This window comes from Rana temporaria, chromosome 13, assembly GCF_905171775.1.
Source record: "Rana temporaria chromosome 13, aRanTem1.1, whole genome shotgun sequence".
In the NCBI taxonomy this organism is placed as follows: Eukaryota; Metazoa; Chordata; class Amphibia; order Anura; family Ranidae; genus Rana; species Rana temporaria.
In genome coordinates, this window is record NC_053501.1 from 52,002,113 (window position 1) to 52,029,597 (window position 27,485).

At 44.9% G+C, this 27,485-nt stretch overlaps 1 protein-coding gene across 2 annotated transcripts in view; it reads left to right on the forward strand.

Annotated features, from left to right (window-relative positions):
• The window catches only part of SPTBN5 (spectrin beta, non-erythrocytic 5), a 347,370-nt gene that overhangs the window by 68,252 nt on the left and 251,633 nt on the right, over positions 1-27,485 (forward strand). For both annotated transcript variants that reach the window (XM_040332524.1, XM_040332525.1), the window contains exons 10-15: positions 3,469-3,622; positions 7,629-7,829; positions 17,916-18,122; positions 20,470-20,652; positions 22,640-22,792; positions 25,760-25,890. In XM_040332524.1, the coding sequence (XP_040188458.1) occupies positions 3,469-3,622; positions 7,629-7,829; positions 17,916-18,122; positions 20,470-20,652; positions 22,640-22,792; positions 25,760-25,890 (1,029 nt within the window). The remainder of the gene's footprint in view (positions 1-3,468; positions 3,623-7,628; positions 7,830-17,915; positions 18,123-20,469; positions 20,653-22,639; positions 22,793-25,759; positions 25,891-27,485) is intronic.

Below are 27,485 nucleotides of genomic sequence, written 5' to 3' on the forward strand. Positions count from 1 at the left end.
AGGGGGCGGCCTCCGGAGCAGAAAAATAAAATATTTTAATACACTGTGTGGTTTATTTGTGTTTTTACCACTTTTCTTGCAGGTGAATGGGTAGGGGTACGATGTACCCCATACTCATTCACTTAGGGTGGGGGGCCGGTATCTGGGGGCCCCCTTATTAAAGGGGGCTCCCAGATTCCGATAAGCCTCCCGCCCGCATACCCCGACAACCAACGGCCAGGGTTGTCGGGAAGGGGCCCTGTCCTCATCAACATGGGGACAGGGTGCTCTGAGGTGGGGGGGGCCGCAGTGCGCCCCCCTGCCCCAGAGCACCCAACCCCCCCATGTTGAGGGCATGCAGCCTGGTACGGCTCAGGAGGGGGGGGGGCGCTCGCTCGTCCCCACTCCCTTCCTGGCTGGCCGGGTAGCGTGCTTTGGATACGGGTCTGGTATGGATTGTAGGGGGACCCCCTACGCCGTTTTTTCCGGCGTAGGGGGGGCTCTCCTTACAACCCATAACAGACCTAAGGGCCCGGTATGCTCCTGAGGGGGGACCCATGCCGGATTTTTATTTAAAATCCGGCGGGGACTTCCCCCTCAGGATTCATAACAAACGCCGCACACGTGTAGAATTGGCGGGAATCCAAGTCGGATCTCCCGTCGCTTCTATGACGGCTCTGTATCCATCGCGGCAAGCCAGCTCGGCGCTGGCTCCCGCGATGGGGCTCGTAGGTGCTCAATCTCGCTGAGAAAGAGAGCGAGATTGACACAAAATCGGGTTCACCTACTGTATATACAGTGTGTCTTATGAGGGGGGAAAAAAGGGTTTAAATGCGGATCTCAGTGGATCGGATGTAAGCAGATGTTGTCCGCTAACATCCATTTTTCGTCCGTTCCGTTTTTTGACGGATGAAAAATAGGGCTTTCATCTGTTCAAAAAAAAAGCGGATGAAAATGCATGCAGATGAATGATCATCCGTTGTCATCCATTTTTCCATAGGAATGCATTGATGTCCGTTTTTCATCCGTCAACGGATAGATGAAAAATGGATAAACGTTCGGTATGTGTGTAAGGTGCCTTAATCTATAGGCAGCTCTGGACAGTAAAATTATAAGTATTATGTAGCATAGGCGGTAAGTTACAATTTTAGTGAAAAAGGGAAAATGCAGACAGTTTATTATAGGAGAAAAGGAAACAATATTGCTACAAACTGCTGGGAGACTTGGAATAAGATTTAGAAAAAAGACACAAAGTTTTAATATGTTGCACATAATAGTAATTTTTTGCTTACTATTTCTAAACACATTACAGGGGCAAAACAAAAAGTGTACAGAGACTTAGTTCACAGCCTTAGAAGAAAAGCCTGTCTTCTGCCAGCAGCTGCAGAGTGGGACCTTTGCACTTTTTGTGGAAGCAGTGTTCTCTCTGAAGAAGTCTAGTAAGCCCCCCCCCCCCCCTCAGCTTAAACGCCCTGCTGGTTAGAGAGCTCTAGATATGACTTAGGCCCCGTACACACGGTCAGACCAAACCAATGAGACTGGCTGTCAGACCGTTTTTATCGGTTCACCTCTGAAGTGGCCGTACAGCCCGATATGTGTACACACCGTCAGTCCAAAATCCGATCGGGTCAGAACGCGGTGACGTCAAACACACGACGTGCTGAATAAAACGAAGTTCAATGCTTCCAAGCATGCATCGACTTGATTCTGAGCATGCGCGGGTTTTGAACCGATGCTTTTCTGTACTAATCATCGGTTTGGTCCGATGGGGCAGCAGTCCATCGGTTCGGTTTTGAAGCATGTTTAGAAATTTTGGACCGAAGGAAACCAGACCAATAGCATATACACACGGTCGGTTTGGTCCGATGAAAATGAACTTCGGTTCATTCTCATCGGACCAAACCGACCCTGTGTATGGGGCCTAAGGAGTGTGTCAGGCCTCTGCAGAGAGACCACTGCTTCCATAAAGAGGCCAAGGGTTTATTGTCTGCATGGGACACATTTTTCTACCAAGGCTGTGGCTGCTTTGTAAACAAATTACATGGATTTGAACACCTTTTCTTTGTATGGAATGCATTTAGCCGATGTCAGTTAACCACTTCCCTACCGGCCCATAGTAAAATGACGTCCACAAAGAACTTCTGCCGTTCAGAGTGGACGTCATATGACGTCCTGGGCTTTCCGGGTGGATATCTGAATGATGCCTGCAGCTAAGAGGCATCATTCAGATATCCTTCTAAACTGCCGGCGATTCTGCACAACGTAAGAACGATCATAGCGGCGGTTCCGCCGCTAGATCGTTCTTACAGGCGGCGGGAGGGGACATCCCCCCCCTCCCGCCGCCATCCGGTGCTTCTCCGGGCTCTCCCGTGCCATCGGGGGCCCGGAGAACGAATCGTCCGGCGCTCGCAGGAAGCATAGAGATGACTGGTGACCAGATGGTCACCAGTCATCTCTATGACCGTCGGAGGACCCGGGCGCGATGTGATGACGTCACGCCCGGGTCCCGTAAGTAAACAAAGCCGCGATTGCGGCTGCTAAGCAACCACAAGCATGAGATCGGTGAATTTTTTTTCATCACCGATTTCATGCTTTCCAGCCTGGAGGAGAGATGTGGGGTCTTACTGACCCCGCATCTCTCCATAAAGAGTACCTGTCACACACATTCCTATTACAAGGGATGTTTACATTCCTTGTAATAGGAATAAAAGTGATAAAAAAAAAAAAAAAATTAAAAAAAAAAGTGTAAAAAAGAAATAAATATATATAAAAAAAAAAAGAAATAAAAATTTATTTTTTTAACGCCCCTGTCCCCGGTAGCTTGCGCGCAGAAGCGAACGCACACGCAAGTCCCGCCGACATATGTAAACGCCGTTTAAACCACATATGTGAGGTATCGCCGCGTGCGTTAGAGTGCCAGCAACAATTCTAGCACTAGATCTCCTCTGTAAATCTAAACTGGTAACCTGTAAAAAATTTCAAATCGTTGCCTATGGAGATTTTTAAGTACCGAAGTTTGGCGCCATTCCATGAGTGTGCGCAATTTTAAAGCGTGACATGTTAGGTATCTATTTACTCGGTGTAACATCATATTTCATATTTTACAAAAAAATTGGGCTAACTTTACTGTTTTTAAATTTTTTTAATTCATGAAACAATTTTTTTCCCAAAAAAAGGCGTTTGAAAAATTATTGCGCAAATACCGTGCAAGATAAAAGGTTTCAATGACCGTCGTTTTATTCCCTAGGGTGTCTGCTAAAAAAAACATATATAATGTTTGGGGGTTCTGCGTAATTTTCTAGCAAAAAAATTATGATTTGTACATGTAGGAGAGAAGTGCCAGAATAGGCCCGGTATGGATGGGTGTATAACTGCCCGGTATGGAAGAGGTTAAAAGTTCAGTTGGATTTTAAAGACATTAAAAATATGGTAGAGTTTTGCATTCTATCACTAATGCACAGAAAATGTACATAAACCTGTTTATTCTAGGCGCACACGGCTGGAGGAGACATTGAAGCTGTACCAGTTCTTTAGAGATTGTGGAGAGGAAGATTCCTGGATCAACGAGAAGTGGCAAGTAATGAGACTGGCTGACCCGGGCACAGATCTGAGTCATATCACCTCCTCTATAGCCAAGCAAAAGGTACATAGTCCTATTACAATGATAGCAGCTAAGGAAAATTACTCAACATTTGTCTCACTAAATAATGTTCAACGCATGTGGTACAAGCAATTTTAGCAGGTGACCTCAGAAATCAAAAATCTCATTAAAGTCAGTATGCTGTTAAACTGTTGGCCAACTCCTTGTTAACAGTTCTCAATCGTGAGTGCTGGAAGTACAGGATGAACGGTCAGCATTTAAATTGCAAATAACACTAGTTTTGGCTGCATGAAACATGGGGGAAGAGAGATAGGATGGGAGACACTGTTTTCAGTCTAAGGTGAGGATGGGATAAGAATGGGGGATTGTTTATTACTGCAACTACCATTACCAGAGAAAGTGGTGGCAGATTAAATGTGGTTCAATGGCGGACAATTAAAAGTCTACATTCAGATCTCACTGTTCTCTGCCAGCCTTCAGTAATAGGGTTGAAACATGCCACAGTTCCAGTATGCATTTATATCCATCTACAGTATGTTGAAAGCAAACTGGGCATACATCAAATATTTCACAGTTAATGTCCAAATCTTAATTTAACATGACTTAAAATTTCTTTCGCATGAATCAAAATAAACACATAGGGGATGATTTACTAAAGGCAAATTCACTTTGCACTACAAGTACACTGCATGTGCATTTGAAAGTGCACTTGTAAGTGCAATCACTGTAGATCGCTGTCGATTTGAGGGGAAGCTCTGCTGATTTTATCATCCAATCACGTGCAAGCAAAAACTATGTTTTTTTTTCTTTGCATGTCTCCCTTAGATCTACAACAACTGCACTTGAAAGTGCACTTGCAGTGCATTTCCAAGTGCACTTACAGTGCCCTTGTAGTGCAAAGTAGATTTTCCTTTAGTAAATAACCCCCATAGTAAAGATCAGTGAATTAGGAATTGGTCATCTACGGACACACTTTTCGGCAACAAAAGCCCTACAGTGCAAAGTCCTATTGTGTGTACAGAAATCCATCGGACTTTAGTCCAAAGTACAAACAGGCGTGCCTAGAACCAATGTTAAAATCAACCAACAATAGCAAAAGTTGACCAAAGGGTGGCGGTAAAGAGCAGAAAAGAGCAGAAAAATCACGTGATTTTGGGAAAGTTTGCAGAAAAAGTCCTGCCGTGTGTATGCTATGGGTGTTCCCGGCCAACCCCCTTCAAACAAAAATCCACGGAAAAGTTTGTCTGAAGTCCTACCGTGTGTATGGGGCTTTAGGTTAAATAATGAATGCAGTATTTTTTCGATTGTTCGGTAACTACCGCATTTTCTTATGCAGTAATGTATCGCAGGTGTTAGCGGTTAAGGGTTGTTTAAAGGTAATTTTCTTATAATATTTGACTTTTGAATATGTTTGTTATTTTTTAATCTAACATTTTTTACAGTATTCTATATTTGAACTACCTTCTCAAATGTATGTCTCCTGATACTTGGTAATCCAAGCTCATTTACTAAATCCATCATGCCATATATTCATAAAAATGTACTCTTTTTGCAAATGTATGGCCTACTAGAGTTGTTGAAAGTGCTCTTTTTTTAAACATTTTTGTTTATTATTCATGTTCCTATCCAAGTTCAACTTGTTGTAATGGTGTATATAACCAAAAGTATTACAGTGGCCACTTCAAGAGGTCACTTCTAGCTGGGGTAATACTGATGTAAAGGTTTACTTTAAAAAGACAAAAAAATATTAAGTTCTTGATGTTAAATTTCAGCCTATGTTAGCATTTAATTTGCACTGCACATCATTCCTTTTTGATTTACGGTAATAATAAAAAAAAATACTTGTGTATTCATGATGTATAATGCCACATTTTTGTGTATCCACTGCTGGTGGAATAGTGTCAACTTTCTGTGGGTCCTCTTGCACCCCTTTCTGTGGGTGGAATAGTGCCCCTTCCTGTGGGTGTTCTGTGGGTTGAATTAGGCTCTCGGTGGGTGGAATGCCCCTTTGTGCGGGTTTGAATAGGCCCCACACTGGTTAAGGGTGGTGTTAAACCTTTTTTTGTTTTGTATGTGAATTGGACTTAACAGATTACCGCACAATTTTTTGCGATATTTACCGACAATTTATTTTTTATTCGTTGTTTACGGCAAAATCTTTATTTTTTGTGACTTGTACTTAACTTACCGCATGTAATAATTTATGCAATTGAGTGACATGATACCTTTATCGCATGCGGTAAACGTTAGTCCATCAACCCAATAGACTGTAACAAAAACTTGAAAACATTTCTAAACTTTCACCACATTATGCAAAACTTGAAAAAGAAAAAGAAAGTTTTGCTTTCATAAACACTTTAATCCATGATTGGTCGTGAACTTGAAAAGCAGCGAGGTACCTTTAAACAAACAATAATCTCCTGTGCTCTGTTTTTTTGCTAAACACGGGTGGTGTAATCCACTCTTTGGATCAAGGTAAAGTCTAGAATCTTGCAGCCCTCCTCAGAACAATGGGTGTTCATACAACTAGAAAGAAAACGAAAAGAAGAAGGGCGCACCGACCTAGCGCATTACCAATATAAACGTTTTATTAAAAATATAAAAGCAGTACAGTAGTACTACTCACAAACGAGCATATGCAAAGGCTTTTCTAGTAATCGAACTGCATCCCTTTGCCCCTGCGGACAGGACCTGATGACGGGAGGTTCCGATGGTACCCCAAACAGCTGAAAGGCTGACGTGTTTCAGCGGCGTACCCTTTTCTTCAGAGCCTAATTGGTCAGTGGCTCCTCTCTCCTGTGTGCCCCTACATATATGTATCAACATGTCTACGCCCCAGGTGACCATAGCCCAGCTAGGCGTACCTTCGGAAACCTCCCGTCATCGGGTCCTGTCCGCAGGGGCCAAGGGATGCAGTTTGATTAATAGAAAAACCTTTGCATATGCTCGTTTGTGAGTAGTACTGTTGTTTTGTGAGGACCATTGTTGTAATGAGATATTACCATGGGTAACCTACACAAAGGCCTTGTTCTTTATTTTGTTTCCTATTGCACAGGGAATGAGGACTGCTTCTGCTCAGACCACATGTATATGGCCAGTTTAGAAATGATCCATCTTGCTGTCACAGCTGTTTATGTACAAATGAGTTGTAATTTTTCCTCAGTCCTGTGATCATATTTGAGGAACCATGCACTTGGTTATCTTCCCTGCTACTCATCTCTTCATTTTACATCCTTTCTTTCTGTCATGGATATGCAATAAAGTCTTGCAGCCTACCTGTCTCCATGTGTTCATTAGAGGCCTGACCCTCTTTCTGGCTGTCTTTTATCACCTTCCTCCCTGTATGGCTCCACCTTAGGCCATCCCAGGAAGCCTATATTAACCACTGCACTGCTAGTCTGCTTTGCTGTTCAACCTTTGTTTGTAGCTTGTTCCTGTCTGCCGTGTTCTAGTTTACTTTTCTGTGTACCGACTTTGGCTCGTCTCCTGTTTGCCTGTTTCCCTGACCCTTGGCCTGTTCCTTGATTACCCTTGTCTGCCTGTTGCTCCGACCTCGGCTTACCAATCACTATCGCTTGTCCTGTTGCTGCTTCCCCTCTCTCCCTGCGGAGCGTGACCTTGGGAACCCCAGGGGTCGCGACCTAGATCCAGCTGCGGCGAAGGCCATCCTCACCACCAGAGGCTCTGGTGAACACAAATCTGGGTCTTAGACTCCGCGCCCTGGGTAATCTTGGGCTCATGCTTCCTCTCTGATTGCAGCAGTCGGCCATAGGGTTCACTACCCTGTGGTGCATCCCTGACCCCAACGGGGTGCACTTGTCACCTGGCCACAGGTGACCTGACACTTTCACTTTTTAAAAACCCACATCTAGCCATTTAGATAAAACTTCTGTTTGCGTTGTTGGCTACGATTCCACTTGGGAAATTTCTCCTCACTTTTTATCCATGTGATACCAGTTCACAGACACACAGACAATAATAAGAACATATCCAAATTTCTCTCCTTTCTCCTCCTGTGTGGTCAATTTAACAATATGTTTTGTTTTAGGCTTTAGAAGCAGAGATATATTCTCATCAACCCATTCTGGCTAAGGTAATAAGGAATGGGAAGGAACTGTGCCAGCTGAGCCACACAGACCAGAAAACCATTCAACAAATGATGGACCATCTCCAGAAGCAGTGGCTGGAGCTGCAGGATGAAGTAAAAAGAAGTAAGGTCCGCTTGGAGATGGCAGCTCTGATCAAACAGGTAAGTTATACTCTAAAAAATATTCAAGCCTCGACCATTAACACAGACATACGTTAGGCCTCGTACACACGACCGAGGAACTCGAGGGGCGAAACACATCGTTTTCCTCGTCGAGTTCTTTGTTAGGCTGTCGAGGAACTCGACAAGGCAAGTTTCTCCATTCCCGTCGAGGAAATAGAGAACTTGCTCTCTTTTTGGCTCGTCGAGTTTCTCGACAGTTTCCTCAACGAAAATGTACACACAACCGGTTTCCTCGGCAAAAAAATATCTCCCAGCAAGTTTCTTGCTGGTTTTTGCCGAGAAACTCGGTCGTGTGTACGAGGCTTGACTTTACATTTATCTCAACTAGTGCTGAAAAAACATTTCTGTTCAAGGACTTTTTACTGTGAATGCATGTCTTAAAAGTAAATGTCAGGAAATTAATAAATAAAAAGGTTTAATATACAGAATGTACAGATGAATGAATACTTAAAGTATATGTAAAAACGAAAAAATGTACTTCTTCTATATAGGACAGCAACAGTGTTAATTTTGACATCAAATTTCAATTTAGTTTTTGTTATACTCTTTTGACTAAAATGGCATTTTAGTTTTAGTCATATTTTAGTCATCTGAGTTGTTTTAGTCGTATATTAGTCTACTAAAATCTCCAATACATTTTAGTCAACTAAAATCTAATGGGTTTATTAAAATTTTAATGCATTATTTCTTTAGAACTGCCAAACATTATGGAGTTAAAATCTAATAACATGTTTACTATTTATGGTATTAAGGTTTGAACATGCACTACAGACACAGATTTTTTTTTAACAACAAGGTTGGTCTTTATTAAGGCAAAAGTGGTACAGTATAAGGTACATTAGTCATCAATACAAAGCAGCATCGTAGGCAGACATGAGATACAGAAATCACAGCCGCAGGTGAACATTCCACAAGTCACAACACGGCAGGAGTACAGCTAAGCATATCCATCATGACAATTACCAAGCTTATCAGGCCGGGGACAGGGAGAGGGGGGGGGGGGAAAGGGGGGGGGGAGAGAAGGCGGGGAGGGAGAGACAGTCAGCAGGAGCGGCAATACAATATCCAGGCTTGATCAAAGAGGATTTATCCAAGGCCCCCACATCCGCTCAAATTTCAACGGGCAGCCCCTATTCATGTACGTCATTTTATACAGCGGGAGAACTGCATTCACCGCATCCATCCACCCACCCACCGTAGGGGGGGTTCTAGAAGTCCATTTTGGTAAAATCGCTTTTTTGGCGTAGAAAAGAAGTAGTGACAACAGCAGCTTAACATACCGAGGCCTCTGCTCATCATCCTGCACCCCCAGGAGCGCCAGCTCCGGGGAGATCGGAAGAGACAGGTGGAGGCGCACATTAACTGTTTCAAAGACAGCGGCCCAGAAGTCTGACAGTCTGGGACATGTCCAAAACATATGCATATATGTTCCCACCGCCGTGCAGCATCTCGGGCAGTTAGGAGAGCGCTGCGGATATATCCCGTGCAGTCTCTGGGGGGTGAAGTACACTCTGTGCAAGAACTTAGCCTGAATCAGCTTATCTCTAGATGAGATCACCAGTCTATACCCATCTTCAAAGCACTCCTCCCATACCCCTCTGTCCAGGGACGGGACATCCACCACCCACTTGCCCCACAGAGCATCCATCTTAGGGGAGTTCTTACTAAGGATCGTCAAGTACAGAGTGGAGAGTGCTTTTTTAAGGGTGCTCTGAGCCAGCAAGTCCTCAACCAGGTCAGTCCGGAGGTCAGGGGGGGCCGGGAACTGGGCCCTGAAAGCATGCCGCAGCTGATGGTAGCGGAACAGCATCCAGGGCGCCAGACCGAAACGACTGGCCAGGGTCGAGAAGGGGAGCAGGGATCCCCCACTAACAATGTCCCGGAGGACCTTAATGCCCGAGCGCGCCCACACCTGCGGGTCCGGTATAGTGCGGAAGTGTTTGAGGTTAGGGTTACCCCACAGCGGGGTAAAGGGGGACCATCTGCCAGGGGATTGAAAGCGACGTCTAGCCACGCCCCACACCCGCAACGTAGTCCTAGACGGACCCGGCAACAGGGGGAACTCAGTCGGACCCCGGTAAACCAGGTTGCTTAGTTCGGTAAGGGACCCCACAATAGCTGCCTCCAAACAGACCGCCGCATTGGCCCTGGACTGCTCAAACCACCACCTCACCGTAACTAGTACGGCGGCCCAATAATACACTAGTAGGTTGGGTAGCACCAACCCCCCGAATCCAACAGGCAGTTGAAGGGTGGATCTGGCCAACCGAGGGGGAGATCCCCGCCACAGAAAGGAGCCAATGCAGCTGTCTAAGTCCCGAAAAACCGAGTTAGCCAGCCATACAGGGCAGTTCCGAAAAAAGTAGTTGAGTTTGGGCAAAAAAATCATTTTTAGGACATTGATGCGCCCCAGGAGGTTCAAAGGTAGATTACTCCATCGCGAGCAGTGTTCCTTGAGCCTGTCCACCACCGGCCTCAAATTGAGTCGGTAGTAGGACCCAAGTTCACGGGAAACCCTCACGCCCAGGTACACAAACTCCTCAACCCATTGCAATGTTGATTGCGGGCAAACCACCCTGGCCCTCTCGTCTAGTGGGAAGAGGGCGGACTTAGTCCAATTGATACGTATCCCCGAGAATTTACCAAATTCATCAAATATCTCCAGTGCTGATGTTAGGGAGTCAGCTGAGTCGTGGAGATATAGCAGAGTATCATCCGCATATAAGGATATTTTCTCCTCCAGAGGGCCAACCCGGAGACCGACCACCCGTTCGGAGTCCCTGACTAAAACCGCCAGTGGCTCGAGGGCCAGGGCAAAGAGGCTGGGTGACAAGGGGCACCCCTGCCGGGTTCCCCTCTGGAGGAGGAAAGTGTCCGATAGATGGTCGTTCACCCAGATCCTAGCCCTAGGGGACCTATACAGCATCTGGAGCCATCTAAGAAACCCAGGGCCAAACCCAAACCTACGCAGCACCTCCCACAGGTAGCCCCACTCCACAGAGTCAAAGGCCTTCTCGGCATCGAGAGAGGCCACGACTCGGGTACCCCCATTGTCATGTTGTGCATCCAGGTTCAAGAACAGGCGACGAATGTTGATGTCAGTGCCCTTCCCGGGCATGAACCCGGTTTGATCCACGTGTATCAGGTCTTCTATCACTGTAGCCAGCCTAATAGCCAGAAGCTTAGCTAGGAGCTTGGCGTCTGCGTTAATGAGAGAGATAGGCCTATATGAGGCACACTCTTCAGGATCCTTACCGGGTTTAGGCACCAACACAACAATTGCGTCGGACATCGAGTCAGGGAGAGTCCCCATGGAGAAGGACCGCTTAAGTAGTGAGGTGAGCCTGGGAGCTAGAAGCTCCTGGTGCACCGATTAGAACTCCGTTGGTATACCATCCGGGCCGGGGGTCTTCCCAGCCTGCATGGAGTGTAGGGCCACCTGTACCTCCTCCAGGGAGATGTCCGAGTCAAGCCTCCTACATTGTGCCTCCGTCAAGGAGGGAAGGGAGATCTGGTCTAGATAGGTAGTCAACTCGGCCGTAGTGTATGTAGCCCTAGTGGAGTACAAGGACTGGTAGAACTCAAGGAACCTAGCACCAATATCCTTGGGGGACATGAGTAACCCCCCAGCTTGATCACGCACTTTCCCAACGTGGGTCAGAGGTCGCTGCCCCCTAGCAAGCCAGGCCAGCAGCCGACCATTCTTGTCTCCATATTCGAATACCCTTTGGGCACTCTCCAGCATGGATTTTTTGGTGAGGTCCACCCGAACTAGAGAGAGGTCACGCAGGGCATCACTCCATGACACATAGTGCTCGGAGTCTGGTGATCGCACAAATTCCGCCTCCTTCAATCTCGCCCTCTCCTCATGGTCCCCCAGAGACTGCACCGATTCACGCCTGCGCACCGCCACCCTAGCCGTAAAGTCACCCCTCAGCCAGGCCTTAAAGGCATCCCATTCCAGCAGGGGGTCTGCAGAGCCCTCGTTCCTCAGCCAGAAGTCACAGAGAGCCTCCGGCATCTCCTACTGGATCCCCGGGTCCATGATCCAATACTTGGACAATCTCAACAGGCGCACACCCTCCACCCGAGATAGCCGGATAGTAACAGATACCGGAGCATGATCCGAGATGCCCCGAGAGAGGATCTCCACATCTCCTACCCTCTTAAGCAGTTCAGGGGAGGCAAACGCCAAGTCGATGCGTGACATGGTCCGGTAAGTGGTAGACAAGCAAGTATAAGCTCTGGTGGAGGGATGCATCTGCCTCCAGAGATCCGTCATGTGAAACGTCTCCGCCCAGCTGGCAAGGCCCTGCTGTTGCAGGCCGGCGGCATGTAACCTGTCTAGATCCCTGGCCATAACCAAGTTAAAGTCTCCCACAACCAATACATCTGGGACATTGTACATAGTGATCAGTTGCATAAGAGCGTGAAGGACATCTAAGTCCGCAGGGGGGGGCAGATACACACCCGCCAAAACAATAGGTAGCCCCGAGACCAGGGCATGCAGCAGCACATACCTCCCACCCGGGTCCAACGTAACATCTAGCAGCTGAAAAGGGAGGGACCTGTGCACCAGGACACTAACGCCACGGGCATAGTTGGAATATGTCGCGTGATAGTGAGTCCCGACCCACGCCCTCTTCAAACCCAGGACACGGGATCCCATAAGATGCGTCTCTTGAAGGATGCACACCTGCGGGCGGAGCCTCCGCAGGTAGTTCATGACCAGGGAGCGCTTCACCGCAGAATTGAGTCCCCGTACGTTCCATGAAATTACGTTACATTGAGCCATGAGGGGTGGGAAAGAACTTATCAGAGCCTACGCTCCAATGACACCGACCGGAGCCGACACACCAGCGGGGCGCGAAAACGCCCCCCCCCGGCCCGCCAGGTCCGGCCAGCACATCAGGACCGCGACTGTACCTCAGCGTGTGCACCCACATGAATACAAACAGATAGAGCATTGACCAACCAACCTTAATAAAACAACCCCCCATGAACCATCCGGCCAACCCGCGGCAGGAGAACACCCCTCCCCCCCACCCCCCACCCCGCGCCCCTCGGAACATTAAGGAGCGCTTGAATCCCCTCAACCCCATAGTTTAAAAAAAAGTCAACAGTTAATAGTTAGGGGGACGTGTAACCAGATCGGGACATATGCACCACCCCGTCAGTGAGCGGAAGGAGAAAGTAAAAGAAGGGGGAATAATCCAAGTCTCTCCGCGGGAGCCGTGGAGTGGTGTAGATCGAATGTATATTTGTAAAAGTTCTCCTGCCTGGGCAGGGGCACATACTTGAGTAATCCAAACGTTGCAGGCACCTAGGAACATAGGGATTGCGGGCAGTGTACGGGGCCGATACCAGCATGACACTTACTCGGGCTAAGTCTCACTTCGGATAGTCAAGCAGGCTAATGGCCTCTAACAACCCATACCGGTGTCCAACATGGCGCCCGACAGCAGGTGGAAAGGAGTCCATCCATCCCAGGGAGACATGGCAGCCAGAGCTATGCCTGGCGGAGTGGCGGGTAGGGGGGAACGGATCACCGTCAGGAGAATCAATGCAAACATTTCTCCCCAACCACCCCGGCCATCCTGGTAACAACAACGGCAAACGCGGCCAACAAAAGTCATAGGCAGGCACCACAGTACTCACTAGTAGACGACTCATCCACGCAATCCCAGGGAAGCAAGCACCGGTAGGAGTCAGTTCAGGGTATCCAGCCAGGCCGAGGCATCTTTGGGGGAGGTAAAGAACCGCACCGTCTCCCCGTCGACCACACGCAACTTTGCCGGGAACAGGACGCTGTACTTGATCCCCTTGCGTCTGAGAGCCGCCTTGACTGCATCAAAAGAGCGGCGCTGGCGTTGAGTCTCCATCGTGTAGTCCGGGAAAAGCATCAGCTTTACATTCCGATACGGCAGCTCCCCGGCCGCGCGGGAGGCCCTGAGGAGCTCATCCCGGTCTCTGAAGTTGAGCAACCGCAGGATAAATGTTCTGGGGGGGGATCCCTCGGGGCCGGGCCTAGGAGGGACCCGGTGGGCCCGCTCCACCGCAAAGTACGGCGACAACCGGGCCGCCGGTAGCAACGAGCGGAATAGCTCCTCCGCGAACTGAGCCGGGGCACGACCCTCCGCCCCCTCCGGTAGGCCCACGATCCTCAAATTGTTGCGGCGGCTCCTATTCTCGGCGTCTTCCGCCCGATACTCCAGGGCTTTGACTCTAGATTGCAGGGCCCTAATGGAGGCATCATGCCCCGCCACCGCATCCTCCGTCTCGCTCAGTCGGTGTTCCGCCTCTGACACCCGGGAGCGGATCTTGTCAAAGTCCTGCCTGATGAGGCTAACGTCGAGCTGAACCTCCTCAATCTTGTTGGTCAGGGCCGCCTGGCACATCGTAATAGCCGCCATCACCTCCGGGATGCCAGGGGGAGGCCGAGTCGGGTCCTCCTCGTGTTCCGTCTGCGACGCCATGTTGGAAAGGCGCACAGGGGACAGCAGGCCGTCAGCGACCGGAGTCGAGTCCTTCGGTATAAACGCTGGAAACTTCAACCTCTTAGGCTTCTTTTGGCTCCCCAGGGCTTTAGGAGGCATCTAGTGCACCACAGAGCCCCTCAGATAGGCCCAGGCAGTAGAAAGGATGGTTTTAACGGATCGCACTCCAGGAGAGCTCAGAGAGCACGTCTGCTCAGTCCGCCATCTTGGCCACGCCCCCCCCAGACACAGATTTAGCCATTGTTATATACATTCTATTTAGTTTTAGTTGCCTAAAATGCCATTTTGATTTTAGTTGTATTTTAGTCTTTTGATTAAAATGTAATTTTAGTTTTAGTGTGTGGGCCCCATCAGTTATTTATCCATAGGTTAAAAAAATAGGAACTTGTTTTAAAATGATCTGATGGATAAAAAACCTATAGAAAAAAACGATCGTCTATGGGGTACGTCCATCGGTTAACCACTTAAGGACCGCCTCCTGCAAATATACGTCAGCAGAATGGCACGGCTGGGCAGATGTACGTACCGGTACGTACTGTACATCTACCCAGCCGTGGGTGGTGGGCGCGCTCCCACGACCCGGTCCGAAGCGTCGGGACAGGGAGCGCGGGACCCGATCGCCGCTGGGGTCCCGCGATCGGTCCCCGGAGCAGAAGAACGGGGAGAGCCGCGTGTAAACACTGCTTCACTGTGGCGGCTGCATCGATCGTGTCATCCCCTTTATAGGGAGACACAATCGATGATGTCACTCCTACAGCCACACCCCCTATGGTTGTAAACACACACTAGGTGAAACATAACTCCTTCAGCGCCCCCTGTGGTTAACTCCCAAACTGCAACTGTCATTTCCACAATAAACAATGCATTTTAAATGCATTTTTTGCTGTGAAAATGACAATGGTCCCAAAAATGTGTCAAAATTGTCCAAAGTGTCCGCCATAATGTCGCAGTCACGAAAAAAAATCGCTGATCGCCGCCATTAGTAGTAAAAAAAAAAAAAATAATAAAAATGCAATAAAACTATCCCCTATTTTGTAAACGTTATACATTTGGCGCAAACCAACCGATAAACGCTTATTGCGATTTTTTTTACCAAAAATATATAGAAGAATATGTATCGGCCTAAACTGAGGGAAAAAAACAAGTTTTTTATATATTTTTGGGGGATATTTATTATAGCAAAAAGTAAAAAATATTTAATTTTTTTCAAAATTGTCGCTCTATTTTTGTTTATAGCGCAAAAACGAAAAACCGCAGAGGTGATCAAATACCACCAAAAGAAAGCTCTATTTGTGGGAAAAAAAGGACGCCAATTTTGTTTGGGAGCCACGTCGCACGACCGCGCAATTGTCAGTTAAAGCGACGCAGTGCCGAATCGCAAAAAGGGGCCTGGTCCTTTACCTGCATTTTGGTCCGGGACTTAAGTGGTTAAAACAGCCAAGGCACAACAGTCAGTCCCAAGTTAGAGATGTTAGTTTACAAGACAACGTTTAAGTACAGCATATGTCCAGTAACAATATTTGTAGCAGATCTTCCTAAAACACTACAAGTTAAACAAGAGCTACTTATGCGTTTGCAGGCTTGAGAGATGGAATCCGTTGTGTAGGGCGTCAGCAAGGAATTGCTGTTAGGGCACCTGTAGCAATGGTACTGTAGTCTTCATCAGCTTCAACCTGGCAGACATCCATGGTGGCATTGTTTACAGGGTTCAGAGATTGCTGGTACCTGTAGTGCTTTGTAGCCTAGCCGGCTACGGCCGACAATAATAGAACAAGGTTTCTATTCCAGGTGAATGCCTTTATAGGCAGGTAACAGGCGTAGTGCATCTGCACTGAATTGAGAGCAGCCATGATCTGCGGCGCACTTCCGCGTTCCAAGCTGGAACACATGCGGCGCCGGTGTGTTGTCATATTCTGCTCCCCATCACAGAATGCTCCGGAAGTCACGTTCCGTCGCCGCCATCTTGCTACACCCCACACTCCTGCACAGTAATGAGAGAGTGAGAAGTGGGCAAGCGGACATCTTGTTACACCCATCTGAGTTTTAGATTTCACACTTATTTTCAACACAAAATGGAGCTTATATGCTTAAATACAGTGTTTTTAAATCATACGGACTGTTTAGATGTTAAATGTGAAAATCAGAGGTGTTTTGTCACATGAGCAAACATGTAAGGTCATCAGGTTTGCTGCTGCTTTCAACATTTAACATTTAAACAGTCCTTCGGATTTCCAAATACTGTCTTTAAGCATATAAACTTCGTTTTGTGTTGAAAATAAGTCTCAAATCTAAAACTCCGGTGGGTGTAACAAGATGTCCACTTGCCCCCTTATCACTCTATCTTTACTGTCCAGGAGTGTGGGGTGTAGCAAGATGGCAGCGAAAAAACGTCACTTCCGCACCATTCTTTGATAGGGAGCGGAATGTGACACTGCACCGGGCGATGACGTCATCGCGCGGTCGCCGTAATTCGTTCCAGCGTGAAACGCATTACGGTGCTACGAGCGCCTGTTACAAAAGAGGAACTTCACCCTGGGAAAAAATAAATAAAAGTCAGCAGCTTAAAAAAAAAGCTGCTGATGCAAAAAAAACATGCACTTACCACTCCAGGGATCCAGTGCTGTCCCCGTGCCACCATCTTGGATGTAAAAAGCTGGGTGTGACTTCCTGGGTGTCAATTACCTTGGTTGGAGGCCAAGTTGACAAGAGGGCTTTCCTTGCGGCTCTGGTCCGAGAACCCCTGAATGTGGTGACAGAGGTACAAGGCTCAAAGAAGCACGGGTGCTGGTAGCTTGATAGCAGGTTACTGCCACTGTCAGGGACGTAGCCAAGGTGACCTGGAGTCATACACCGTGAGACAGCAGCGTGGTCAGGAGGCAGGCCGGGGTCAGTAACAGGGAAGCAGACAGAGCATAGTCAGAGGCAAGCCGAGGTCAGCACCAGAAGATTGGGCAGAGAATAGTCAGAGGCAAGCCGAGGTCAGAATCCAGAATTCACATAGCAAGGTCAGAAACAAGCCTGGTCAGAACAAGTAAGGAACACAGGAACACAAATCTGGGGAAGCTGAAGAAAATCCAGCAGTTAGCATCCAGCAGGCAGCACAGAAATGCGCCTACATATCAGGGCACGCTGGAAATTAGCCTGAGCTCATCTGTATGCTGGTACATGTGCATGAGCATTAACTGCACGGGAATGATTAGTAGCTGCAGGAGAATGAGCATTAGCTGCATAAGAATCAACATTAGCTGCATAAGAATCAACATTAGCTGTATGAGAATTGGCATTAGCTGAACTATCTTGCTAACACTAGCTTCCTGACACTGGGGCTTAACAGCCTGCTTCCTACTGTGCATGTGCAAGTAGTGCAGCTTCCTGGGTCCTGTGTGGTGTCCTAGAAGGTTGGGGGCAACTGTCAGAAATACAGTAGGTACCCACTTCAAGAAAAGAAAAAATCTAAAAGTAGTAGAGGCCATTTTAGGTGAAGTTCTGCTTTAATATAAGCTCAGTGATTGAAAACATAACACAACATATGTACTAATGTGTATTTACCTCTCTGTCTATCATCCAGTATTTTGCTGATGCTAATGAAGCAGATTCGTGGCTAAGAGAACACTTTGCTCTCCTGAGCAATGAGGACTATGGCAAAGATGAGTCCAGTGCTGAGGCAATACTACAGAGACACCTACGGCTTGAGAAGGAAATTGCAGCCTATGGAATGGAAGTGCGACGGCTTGGAGACCAGGCTGGGACAGTAGCAAGCAAAGCACCACTGATTGTATGTGTGATGTATGATAGAAATTATACCATTTTTCAAATGTTGAATGCTTAAAAAGTTAGTGGCACCAATAAAGTGTATTGTATTCTATCATGCTCATTCATAAAGTTTTCTACATTTTGCCTGTAAATATTATGCACCATTCCCCCTCAGTCCAAGACCTATCAGCAGTTTGTTGCCCAAAGTGTTTGACACAGTCTCCATTTGGTTCAATCCTGTGTATTATATCACAGTTCTACTTGGTTAGAGCAATGTTAAAAATAACATATATGAAAATTATTTTTATTTAATAAATGTGTGGGCATATATGACCATAGCTAAACCTGAGTATTCACTAGTAGAATTTTGTTTGACATTTTTCAATGTAAGACTGTCAAATTTATGTTTGTACTAGCTGAATACCCGGCGTTGCCCGGTCTTCCTATCTTAACCTTTTGGGGAGGAAAATCATAGTAATATAAATATACCCATCTTTTATATGAGGGTGTAGGTAAGGGTTAATTTAACTGTCATATATTTTTATTTGGCATATAAGTAATATGTGTACCAGGTATTATTGAAATATCTCCAGGCGTACAGAAGTTATGTGGGAACATACATTTCCCATTGATTTGCATGGGACTTTAAACAAAAACCCCGACCCTCACAAATGGGGGTAGTTAAGGGATAAATTAAATATCCTATAGTTTAAGTGGACATATAAGTAACATGTGACCAAGTGTTATCGAAATATCTACAGCCGTTTGGAAGTTATGAAGTAACATGTATTTCCCATAGAGTTGAATGGGACTTTAAAGAAAAACCCCGACCATGGCAAATGGGGGTGGGTAAGGGTTAAACCACCTATCCTATGTTTGTTGCTGACATATAAGTAACATGTGTGCCAAGTTTCATGTTAATATCTTTAGCCGTTTGGACGTGATGCTGGAACATGAAGTAACATGTATTTCCCATAGAGTTGAATGGGACTTTAAAGAAAAACCCCGACCATGGCAAATGGGGGTGGGTAAGGGTTAAACCACCTATCCTATGTTTGTTGCTGACATATAAGTAACATGTGTGTCAAGTTTCATGTTAATATCTTTAGCCGTTTGGACGTGATGCTGGAACATACATACATACATACATACATACACACACACACACGTTGAGTTTTATATATATAGATGTTCAGGATGGATTTACATTTTTAATTTTTTTTTAATGCATGAATGTATGTGTTTTTTGTTTTTTGCTCCAAAATCGAATGTTAAAAGCAAACAGAATCTTAAACTATTTTCAAACGTCATTTAAATATTCTGAAAATGTTTGCATTGTATTTTTGTACAATTTTTTTCTAAATTCTACTAGTGCTTTAGGGTTGTTAAAAATAAATACATTTTTGTATCAGAAGCTTAATAAAAAAAACGTCAAAATGGGTATAGGGTAAATATGGGTTTATTTTTAAATACAATATTCTATAGATATTGGGCCAGATTCTCGTAGATCGGCGTATTTTTGTGCGGGCGTAACGTATCCTATTTATGTTACGCCTCCGCAACTTAGACGGGCAAGTGCTGTATTCTCAAAGCACTTGCTCCGTAAGTTCCGGCGGCGTAGTGTAAATCGGCCGGCGTAAGCCCGCCTAATTCAAATTTGGAACAGGGGGGCGTGTTTTATGTAAAATATCTATGACCCGACGTGATTGACGTTTTTCACGAACGGCGCATGCGCCGTCCGTAGAATATCCCAGTGTGCATTGCTCCAAATACGCCGCAAGGACGTATTGGTTTTGACGTGAACGTAAATTACGTCCAGCCCCATTCACGGACGACTTACGCAAACGATGTAAAATATTCAAAAATCGAAGCCGGAACGACGTCCATACTTAACATTGGTACGCCGCATGTACGCCACCATATAGCAGGGGTAACTTTACGCCGGGAAAAGCCTAACGTAAACGGCGTATCTGTACTGCGTCGGCCGGACGTACGTTCGTGAATTCGCGTATCTAGCTGATTTACATATTTCTAGGCGTAAATCAGCGTAACGCCCCTAGCGGCCAGCGTAAATATGCAGTTACGATCCGACGCCGTAAGAGACTTACGCCGGTTGGACCTAATAGAAATCTATGCGTAACTGATTCTATGAATCAGGCGCATTGATACGACGGCACAACTCAGAGATACGACGGCGTATCTGGAGATACGTCTCCGTAGGCCTCTTTAAAATTACGAGCCTCAGCACACCAAAATGCATGCGCTTAGTCATGAACTAAGCTTTATTGTAAAGTCTTGGAGTGTTATACATTATGGATAAGTCCTATGCTTTTACTTCACATAGAATAACTTCTGTGTCATTTTTACAGCAGCAAGAAAAGAAACCTGTGATTGCCATGGTAACCCAGGAAAGGAGTCGGCCACAGAAAAGGTCATTTACTCATAGTGAACCTGAGGAGTCCAGACAAGATCCCCAGAGGACTCAGGAGAACATAAGGACAACACAGGAGCAAATAGAATCTTCTTATGACAACATTCAGCAATTTGCCAAGGTGACAAAAATTGCTGCACCTATCACTATGCTTTTTCAATTTCCTTTAGATACAACTATACCTATTCATTGCAACATTGCATTTAAGAAATTACATCAAATACTTTTCTTCTTTATTAACACTCCTTCAGATCCGCGATATAGCCAGAATAACAGCTACAACGTGGACCTACTTTGACGTCCTCCCCTTTGCAGGCTACCCATGCGCCCCCATCAGTGCGTGCGGTGCACGCTGTGATCACTGAGTCAATGAGACTCGGGTTACCACAGATCGGAGTCTCATTGATGTGATCAGCTGTCAGCCATAGACAACTGGTCTTAATAAACAGAAGCTCGGTAATCATTTTTTTTTTCCTCACACTGACAGCAAGATGGGGGAAAAAAGCTGATCACGGCTTCTGTGCAAGGAACATCGGTTCCGAAGAGGAAGAGACACAGGCACCTCATCTGTGCCCACCAGTACCTCCTGCCAGTGCCACCTGCCAGTCCCCACAGTGCCACAAATCAGTGCCACCTATCAATGCCCACGAGTGCCACCTATCAATGCCCACCAGTGGTGCCTCATCAGTGCCACCTAGCAGTGCTGCCTATCAGTGTCACCTACCAGTGCCGATCAGTGCCCATCATTGCCACCCATCAGTGCCCATCACTGCCAGCTATCAGTCCCACCTATCAGTGCCACCTTTTAGTGCCACTTCTCAGTGCCCACCAGTGCCACCTATCAATGCCCTTCAGTGCCATCCATCAGTGCCTCCTCTCAGTGCCACCTATCAGTACCCTTCAGTGCCATCCATCAGTGCCACCTCTCAATGTCACCTCTCAGTGCCACCTATCAGTGCCCATCAGTGCCGCCTTATCAGTGCCCAACAATGCAGCCTATCAGTGCCCATCAGTGCAGACTATCAGTGCCCATCAGTGCAGCCTCATCAGCGTACATCAATGAAGGAGAAAAATTACCTGTTTGCAAAACTTTATAACAAAATATAAAACGGTTTCGTATTTTTTTTAACTATCCTGTCAGATATAAGCCACCCGATCGGTGCTGCAGGCAATAGGCTGCAGTGCTAATCGGTGTATTCTGTCAGAATAAAATGGCACAGCGTGGAGAATTCCCCCATTCCTTCGAATGTGTGGATGGTGGAATTTGTTCAGTTTTTTTGAACCACGTATGACCAGCTTAAGGAAAAGGAGTCATGGCTGATTTTAAGAATGTCTGGACAGTTTTACACATGACTATTCTTTTATGGTCCAAATATTTAGTCCTTTTTCTCAACTCCAAGATCATACAGGACTCCTCGATCAGCACATTGGACCACTAGATTATCTATCCTGACCAAAATATATATGAGTGGATAATGCAAGAGTTAGACCCCTTTCAAACTAAGGGCGCTATAGCGCAAAAAATAGCACCTGCAAAGCGCCCTGAAAGAGCCGCTCCATTCACTCCAGTTTTACCACCGACGCCCGGGGCGACTCAGTGTGAAAGCACTCCTAGCACAGTTCCCATGTAATCGCTGGTTACAGCCTACATTTTTCTTGATATACCTTCTGTATATGAGTTTATCATAATAAGTTTTCTGCACGTAGGAGGTCTAGTTTCTACTTTTAAAAACTTGTCAGGCCTCGTACACACGACCGAGTTTCTCGGCAAAAACCAGCAAGAAACTTGCTGGTATTTTTTTTTTGCCTAGGAAACCGGTCGTGTGTACACTTTTCGACGAGGAAACTGTCGAGGATCTCGTCGAGCTAAAAAGAGAGCATGTCTTCTTTTTCCTCGACGGGAATGGGGAAATTTGGATCGCCGAGATCCTCGACAGCCTAACAAGGAACTTGACGAGCAAAATGATGTGTTTCGCCCGTCGAGTTTCTCGGTCGTGTGTACAAGGCTTCATTCTATGTTTAGCAGTAACTGTACTACTTTATAATATGAAAGGGTGCATACAAAGTCATTCAGTGCCAATAATCTGGTCCTACATTTTGTTTTGTAGAAAAGAAGGAAAGCTTTGGAAGAAATAATCCAGCTGTATCAGTTTTATAGCTCCTGTGGGGAGTTTCAGTCTTGGATGAATGACAAGGAGAAGCTTTTTAAGAATTTTCAGCCAAATCCTGATAATGTAGAGGTCATGCAACAGAAATATGAGGTATGTATGGAATACAAATTCACATGAGCTTTAAATGACCTGTTATTATGAACATAGTGTTGTTATTCTTCCATTCTTAATATGATTTATTTGTTATGTTGGTTTATTGTTCTGTGACAAAAAAGAAAATAGGTCATTTAAAAATAACACCTATAAATCTGAATATGGGTGCATTGAAACATTTGATCCTCTACTTTTGTGGAGTAAAGAATCAAGATGCTCTTGGTTTTTAGTGGTCTTAATTGGAAAATATTGCACTCTAATAATGAGTTTTATAAGGTAGACTTATCTTAAAGACTAAAGATTTAAAGATTTACAATGCGATATTATATGACTGGAACAGAAAATCACAATTGCTTTTATAGTCTTCCAAATAATATTGGCGGCAAGCACCCAGGCAGATGCCCTAATCTTTTAGGTTTGGCCATCACTGTGGGTGACCAAATATGCTGTGGAGAGGACCAGCTGCTTGTAAAGACTCAATTGTGCCAGATCAGCTTATTATTCCATTTCTAACGCTATATTGTATTCTTATTGATAATTTACTATTACACAGTTTGTCAAAATAACATTTTGATAACACTAATTATATGTATAAAAGAACTTGTGGACAAGTAAAAAAAAATTGCTGATGAGCCTCTTTTCACACTGACGGAGGGATCGGGTCGTCCTGTCCCTTTTTCAGATGGACCTGATCGGACCATCCACTGCTCTCTATGGAGTGGCGGATATCAGCAGACATCTGTCCGCTGACAACCGCCGACATCCAATCCCATCCTGTCCACTAAAAAGAGATGGATGGGGATCCGTTCCTCATCCGTCCGGTGGTTTGGATAGTTACCATCCTACAGCCCCATAGAGAACAGCAGGCTGTGTCTGTGTCTGTGTCCGCTCTGCATCAGTGGAGCGGACACAGACCTGTCATCCACCTGCTCAGTGTGGATCAGTGGAGAGATCCCCTGCTGAGTGGGCGGATCCACTGGCGGACTCGGCCAGTGAGAAAGAAATACAAGTGTGTACAGTTGATAAATCTTTAAAAAAAAATTAAAACCCAGTTCCAGGCAAAATTCTATTTTGGATAGAGCAGGGAAGGGTTAGTGTCTGTCAATATTAATTACTTTCATAGATAAAATATAAAGCATGACTGTAACAGACATGTTTTAGCAATACAAAATAGCATTAAAGCAGAAGTAAACCCATCAATTTAACAGTTTCAAAAAAGTAAAATTTTGGGCACATGCCGGGAATGTAACACTACCATTGGTTGTGCTCTCAACCAAACTGTCAAACCATCCAATAGCTAGTGTCATAGCTGATCAAATGTGCAGCATCATGGCAGTTGTAGATCAAACAGAGGCCAAGGTGGCAGCTTGCTTGGTTAAAAATGATAGGAGGGTTTACTTCCACTTTAAGGCTAAGTAATCATATAAACAGTGAATAAAACCAAGTAAAAAGTCCCAGATAAAAAAAGTGCTTATGCAGGTGTAAACAAAACATGGAATCCACTTCTCAGTGCCTCCAGTGTTCCCATACAGACAGACACTCACACCAAGTTGTTGACCTACAATTGCTAGTCAGGTCAGTAGTGCTTGTGTCGCCAGAAATGACATCAGCATGTATACCACACCTCATATCCTCCTGTTAGAGCACATGCTGATCATATCCTCCTGTTGAAGCACACGGTGAGAGAGGTGTGGTCTACGCGCTGGTGTCATTTCCAGCAACCTCATACCCCCCTGTTGGAGCACACACTCAAACTGGTTGACACGCTGATATCATTTCCAACTAGGTCATATCCTCCTTTTGGAGCACATACTGGTTTCCTATATTTCCACAGCCATTTTCTTCCTCCCTATGCAAGCTATACATACCCAGTGCTGGATTTCATAGGCACCTACAAATGTGAATGAATTTTTCTACAATATTTCTGTGTGTTTTAATAAATTCGAATGGTTTTACGCTATAAGATCCTCCCTGGTAAATTATTTGCATGCATGACGGTACACCATCTGAGAAGGGTCCATAGTAACAAGCCATTGGAGATTTAGAGGTTCATCCCCAAATACAAACGCTACTGACCTGACTAGTAATAGTAGGTAAACAACTTGTGGTGAGTGTCTGTATGGGAACAATCGAAGCACTGAGAAGTGAGGCCCCTGTTTTGTTTACACCTGCACAAGCACTTTTTTATCTGGGACATTTTACTTGGATTTATTCACTGTTTATTTGATTACTTAGCCTAATGTCATTTTGTATTGCTAGAGCATGTCTGTTATGGTCATGCTTTTTATTTTGTCTATGAAGGTTAAGAGCAGTGTGGTTTATTTATGAATATAGCTTATGTGTAATTATAGGCAGTACATTAAATGACAATTCCAGAAATCTGCATACCAAAGCAACCTATTTAGACATTTTGGTATGTAGGAGATTTCTAGAATTTAATTTATTGTACTGTGGGTAATTATACAAAGTTGATTTCAAAGTCTAACTTTATCCAAAAAACATTTTTTTTGAAAGGACAGTGACCAAAGTCATATCTGTCTCTGTCATATCATGTCTAGTAGCATCATGTTACATGCACATGTAATGGCTGGATTTCTCTGGAGTAATAATTGTAGTCTCAAGGACAAAGCAGCCAAGTCTGACTTCAAAGAAAGACAAAATATTTTAACAATATTGAACAATATATTTTTTACCAACAATTTAATCTTGTGGCTTTTTCTGACAAACCCTATTTTTCCCAATTACAAAAGAACATTGTGTTAAACATCTTAAATTGTATTGGCATAGTAGACTAAATATATATATTTGTTGAACATGATTCAAGTATTGAAAACTGAAGAAGCTGACACTAAGCTATGTATTCATCTGCCAACCTCATGTATACATGTGTGACCCATTTTCATACTGAAATTTTTATACCAGGGTTTATCTTTAAACATTTAAAAAGATGCTCTTCCATTGCAGAACTTTCTAACTGATCTCGCAGCTGGAAAAGGTCGCCTAGATGAGATCAACAGCATGGCTGACAAGTTGGCCAAGAGCGCCCCTGACAAGAAGAAGGAAATTCAAGACCAACAAAAAAATATCAGCAATAGGTACATCATTTGTGTATTTTCTAGGCCAACAGTGGAATCCACAAAGCAGATTTTGAAGATGCTGTTCTATATAATATCATGCCATTATAAGGACATTCAAGTGACTTCTGAAGACCATATGCCGCGTACACACGATCATTTTTCGGCATGAAAGAATACGTTGTTTTTCAGCATGTCCAAAAAATGAAATTTTTCCAAATTCATCATTAAAAACGACGTTGCCCACACACCCTCGTTTTAAAAAAATGATGAACAAAGCGCGGTGACGTACAACACGTACAACGGCACTCTAAAGGGGAAGTTCTATTCGCCTTTTAGCTGCTTTAGCTGATTCCTTGTTAGTAAAAGACGATTTGCGCTTTTTTGTCTGTTACAGCGTGATGAATGTGCTTACTCCATTATGAACGGTAGTTTTACCAGAACGATCGCTCCCATCTCATAACTTGCTTCTGAGCAAATGCGCAGGTTTAAAACGTTGTTTTAGCCCACACACGATAATTTTTTACTACCTGAAAAATGACATTTTTTAAAACAACGCTAAAAAATGCAGCATGTTCGATTTTTTTTTTGTCATTTTTGTCAGAAACTGAAAAACGATGTGCACCCCACACATGATCATTTTAAATGTTGTTTTTAAAAACGACATTTTTTTTCATGCCGAAAAATGATCGTGTGTACGCCGCATTAGAGATAATTTCTTCATTTTAATAGGACTTGTATTACAAACTGGTTGAAGGATTTTATATCTGTTAGACCTTATTTTCAAAGCATACTTATATTAAAATGTTAACCTAAAGCTATTTTAACAGTTGTTGTGAAAGATATCTAACGAGTTAAATATGGACTGAAATACTTACATTTCCTGGAAAATGTGCTGTAATGATTCTGTGCCTGTTATATGACCTAAAGTCTAGGCATTTGTTCATGTGAATTCTGTAATGAAAGATCAGAGTTCAAACAAGTGTCTCCAAATGCAAAATGCATAAATGCCAAGGTGGGCTTAAAAATGCCAAGGTGGACTTAAACTCCCTAACTTCTCTAAATATTTTACAGCTGTACAAATTACCCCACTGGTATCTTTATTCACATCTGGAGAAGCCTCTCAGTGGGTAGAGGTGGAATATTTCTACTACTTTATACTATATGCAAATCAAGAATTGGCTTACCTCAGTGCTTACTAACATGGACTTCACCACCCAACTATCTGTTTTTAGCACATCTGCTATCATACACCTTTTTACCCCAAACTGTTCTTCATCACCTATTGCAGGCTTAATATACTTATCACACATGCTTTCAAATAGGAGTGTAACCTCCAGTGCACCAAAAATCAGGAAGATTGACTACAAGTTTGGTCCTTGATCATCCAATGCTCATCTAAGGCTCTATAAACATAACATAACCATGGCCCAATTGGCATTTAAGATTGTAACTCTGTGGTAACTGTAATTCAATGTCAGGCCCTTTAGATCTGGTATGGATATTAGGGGGAACCCTGTGCCATTTTTTTTAAATGGTGTGGGGACCCTTCAGGTCTGGTATGGATTTTGAGGGGAACCCCCGCACCAAAATAAAAAAAAATGGCGTGGGGTTCC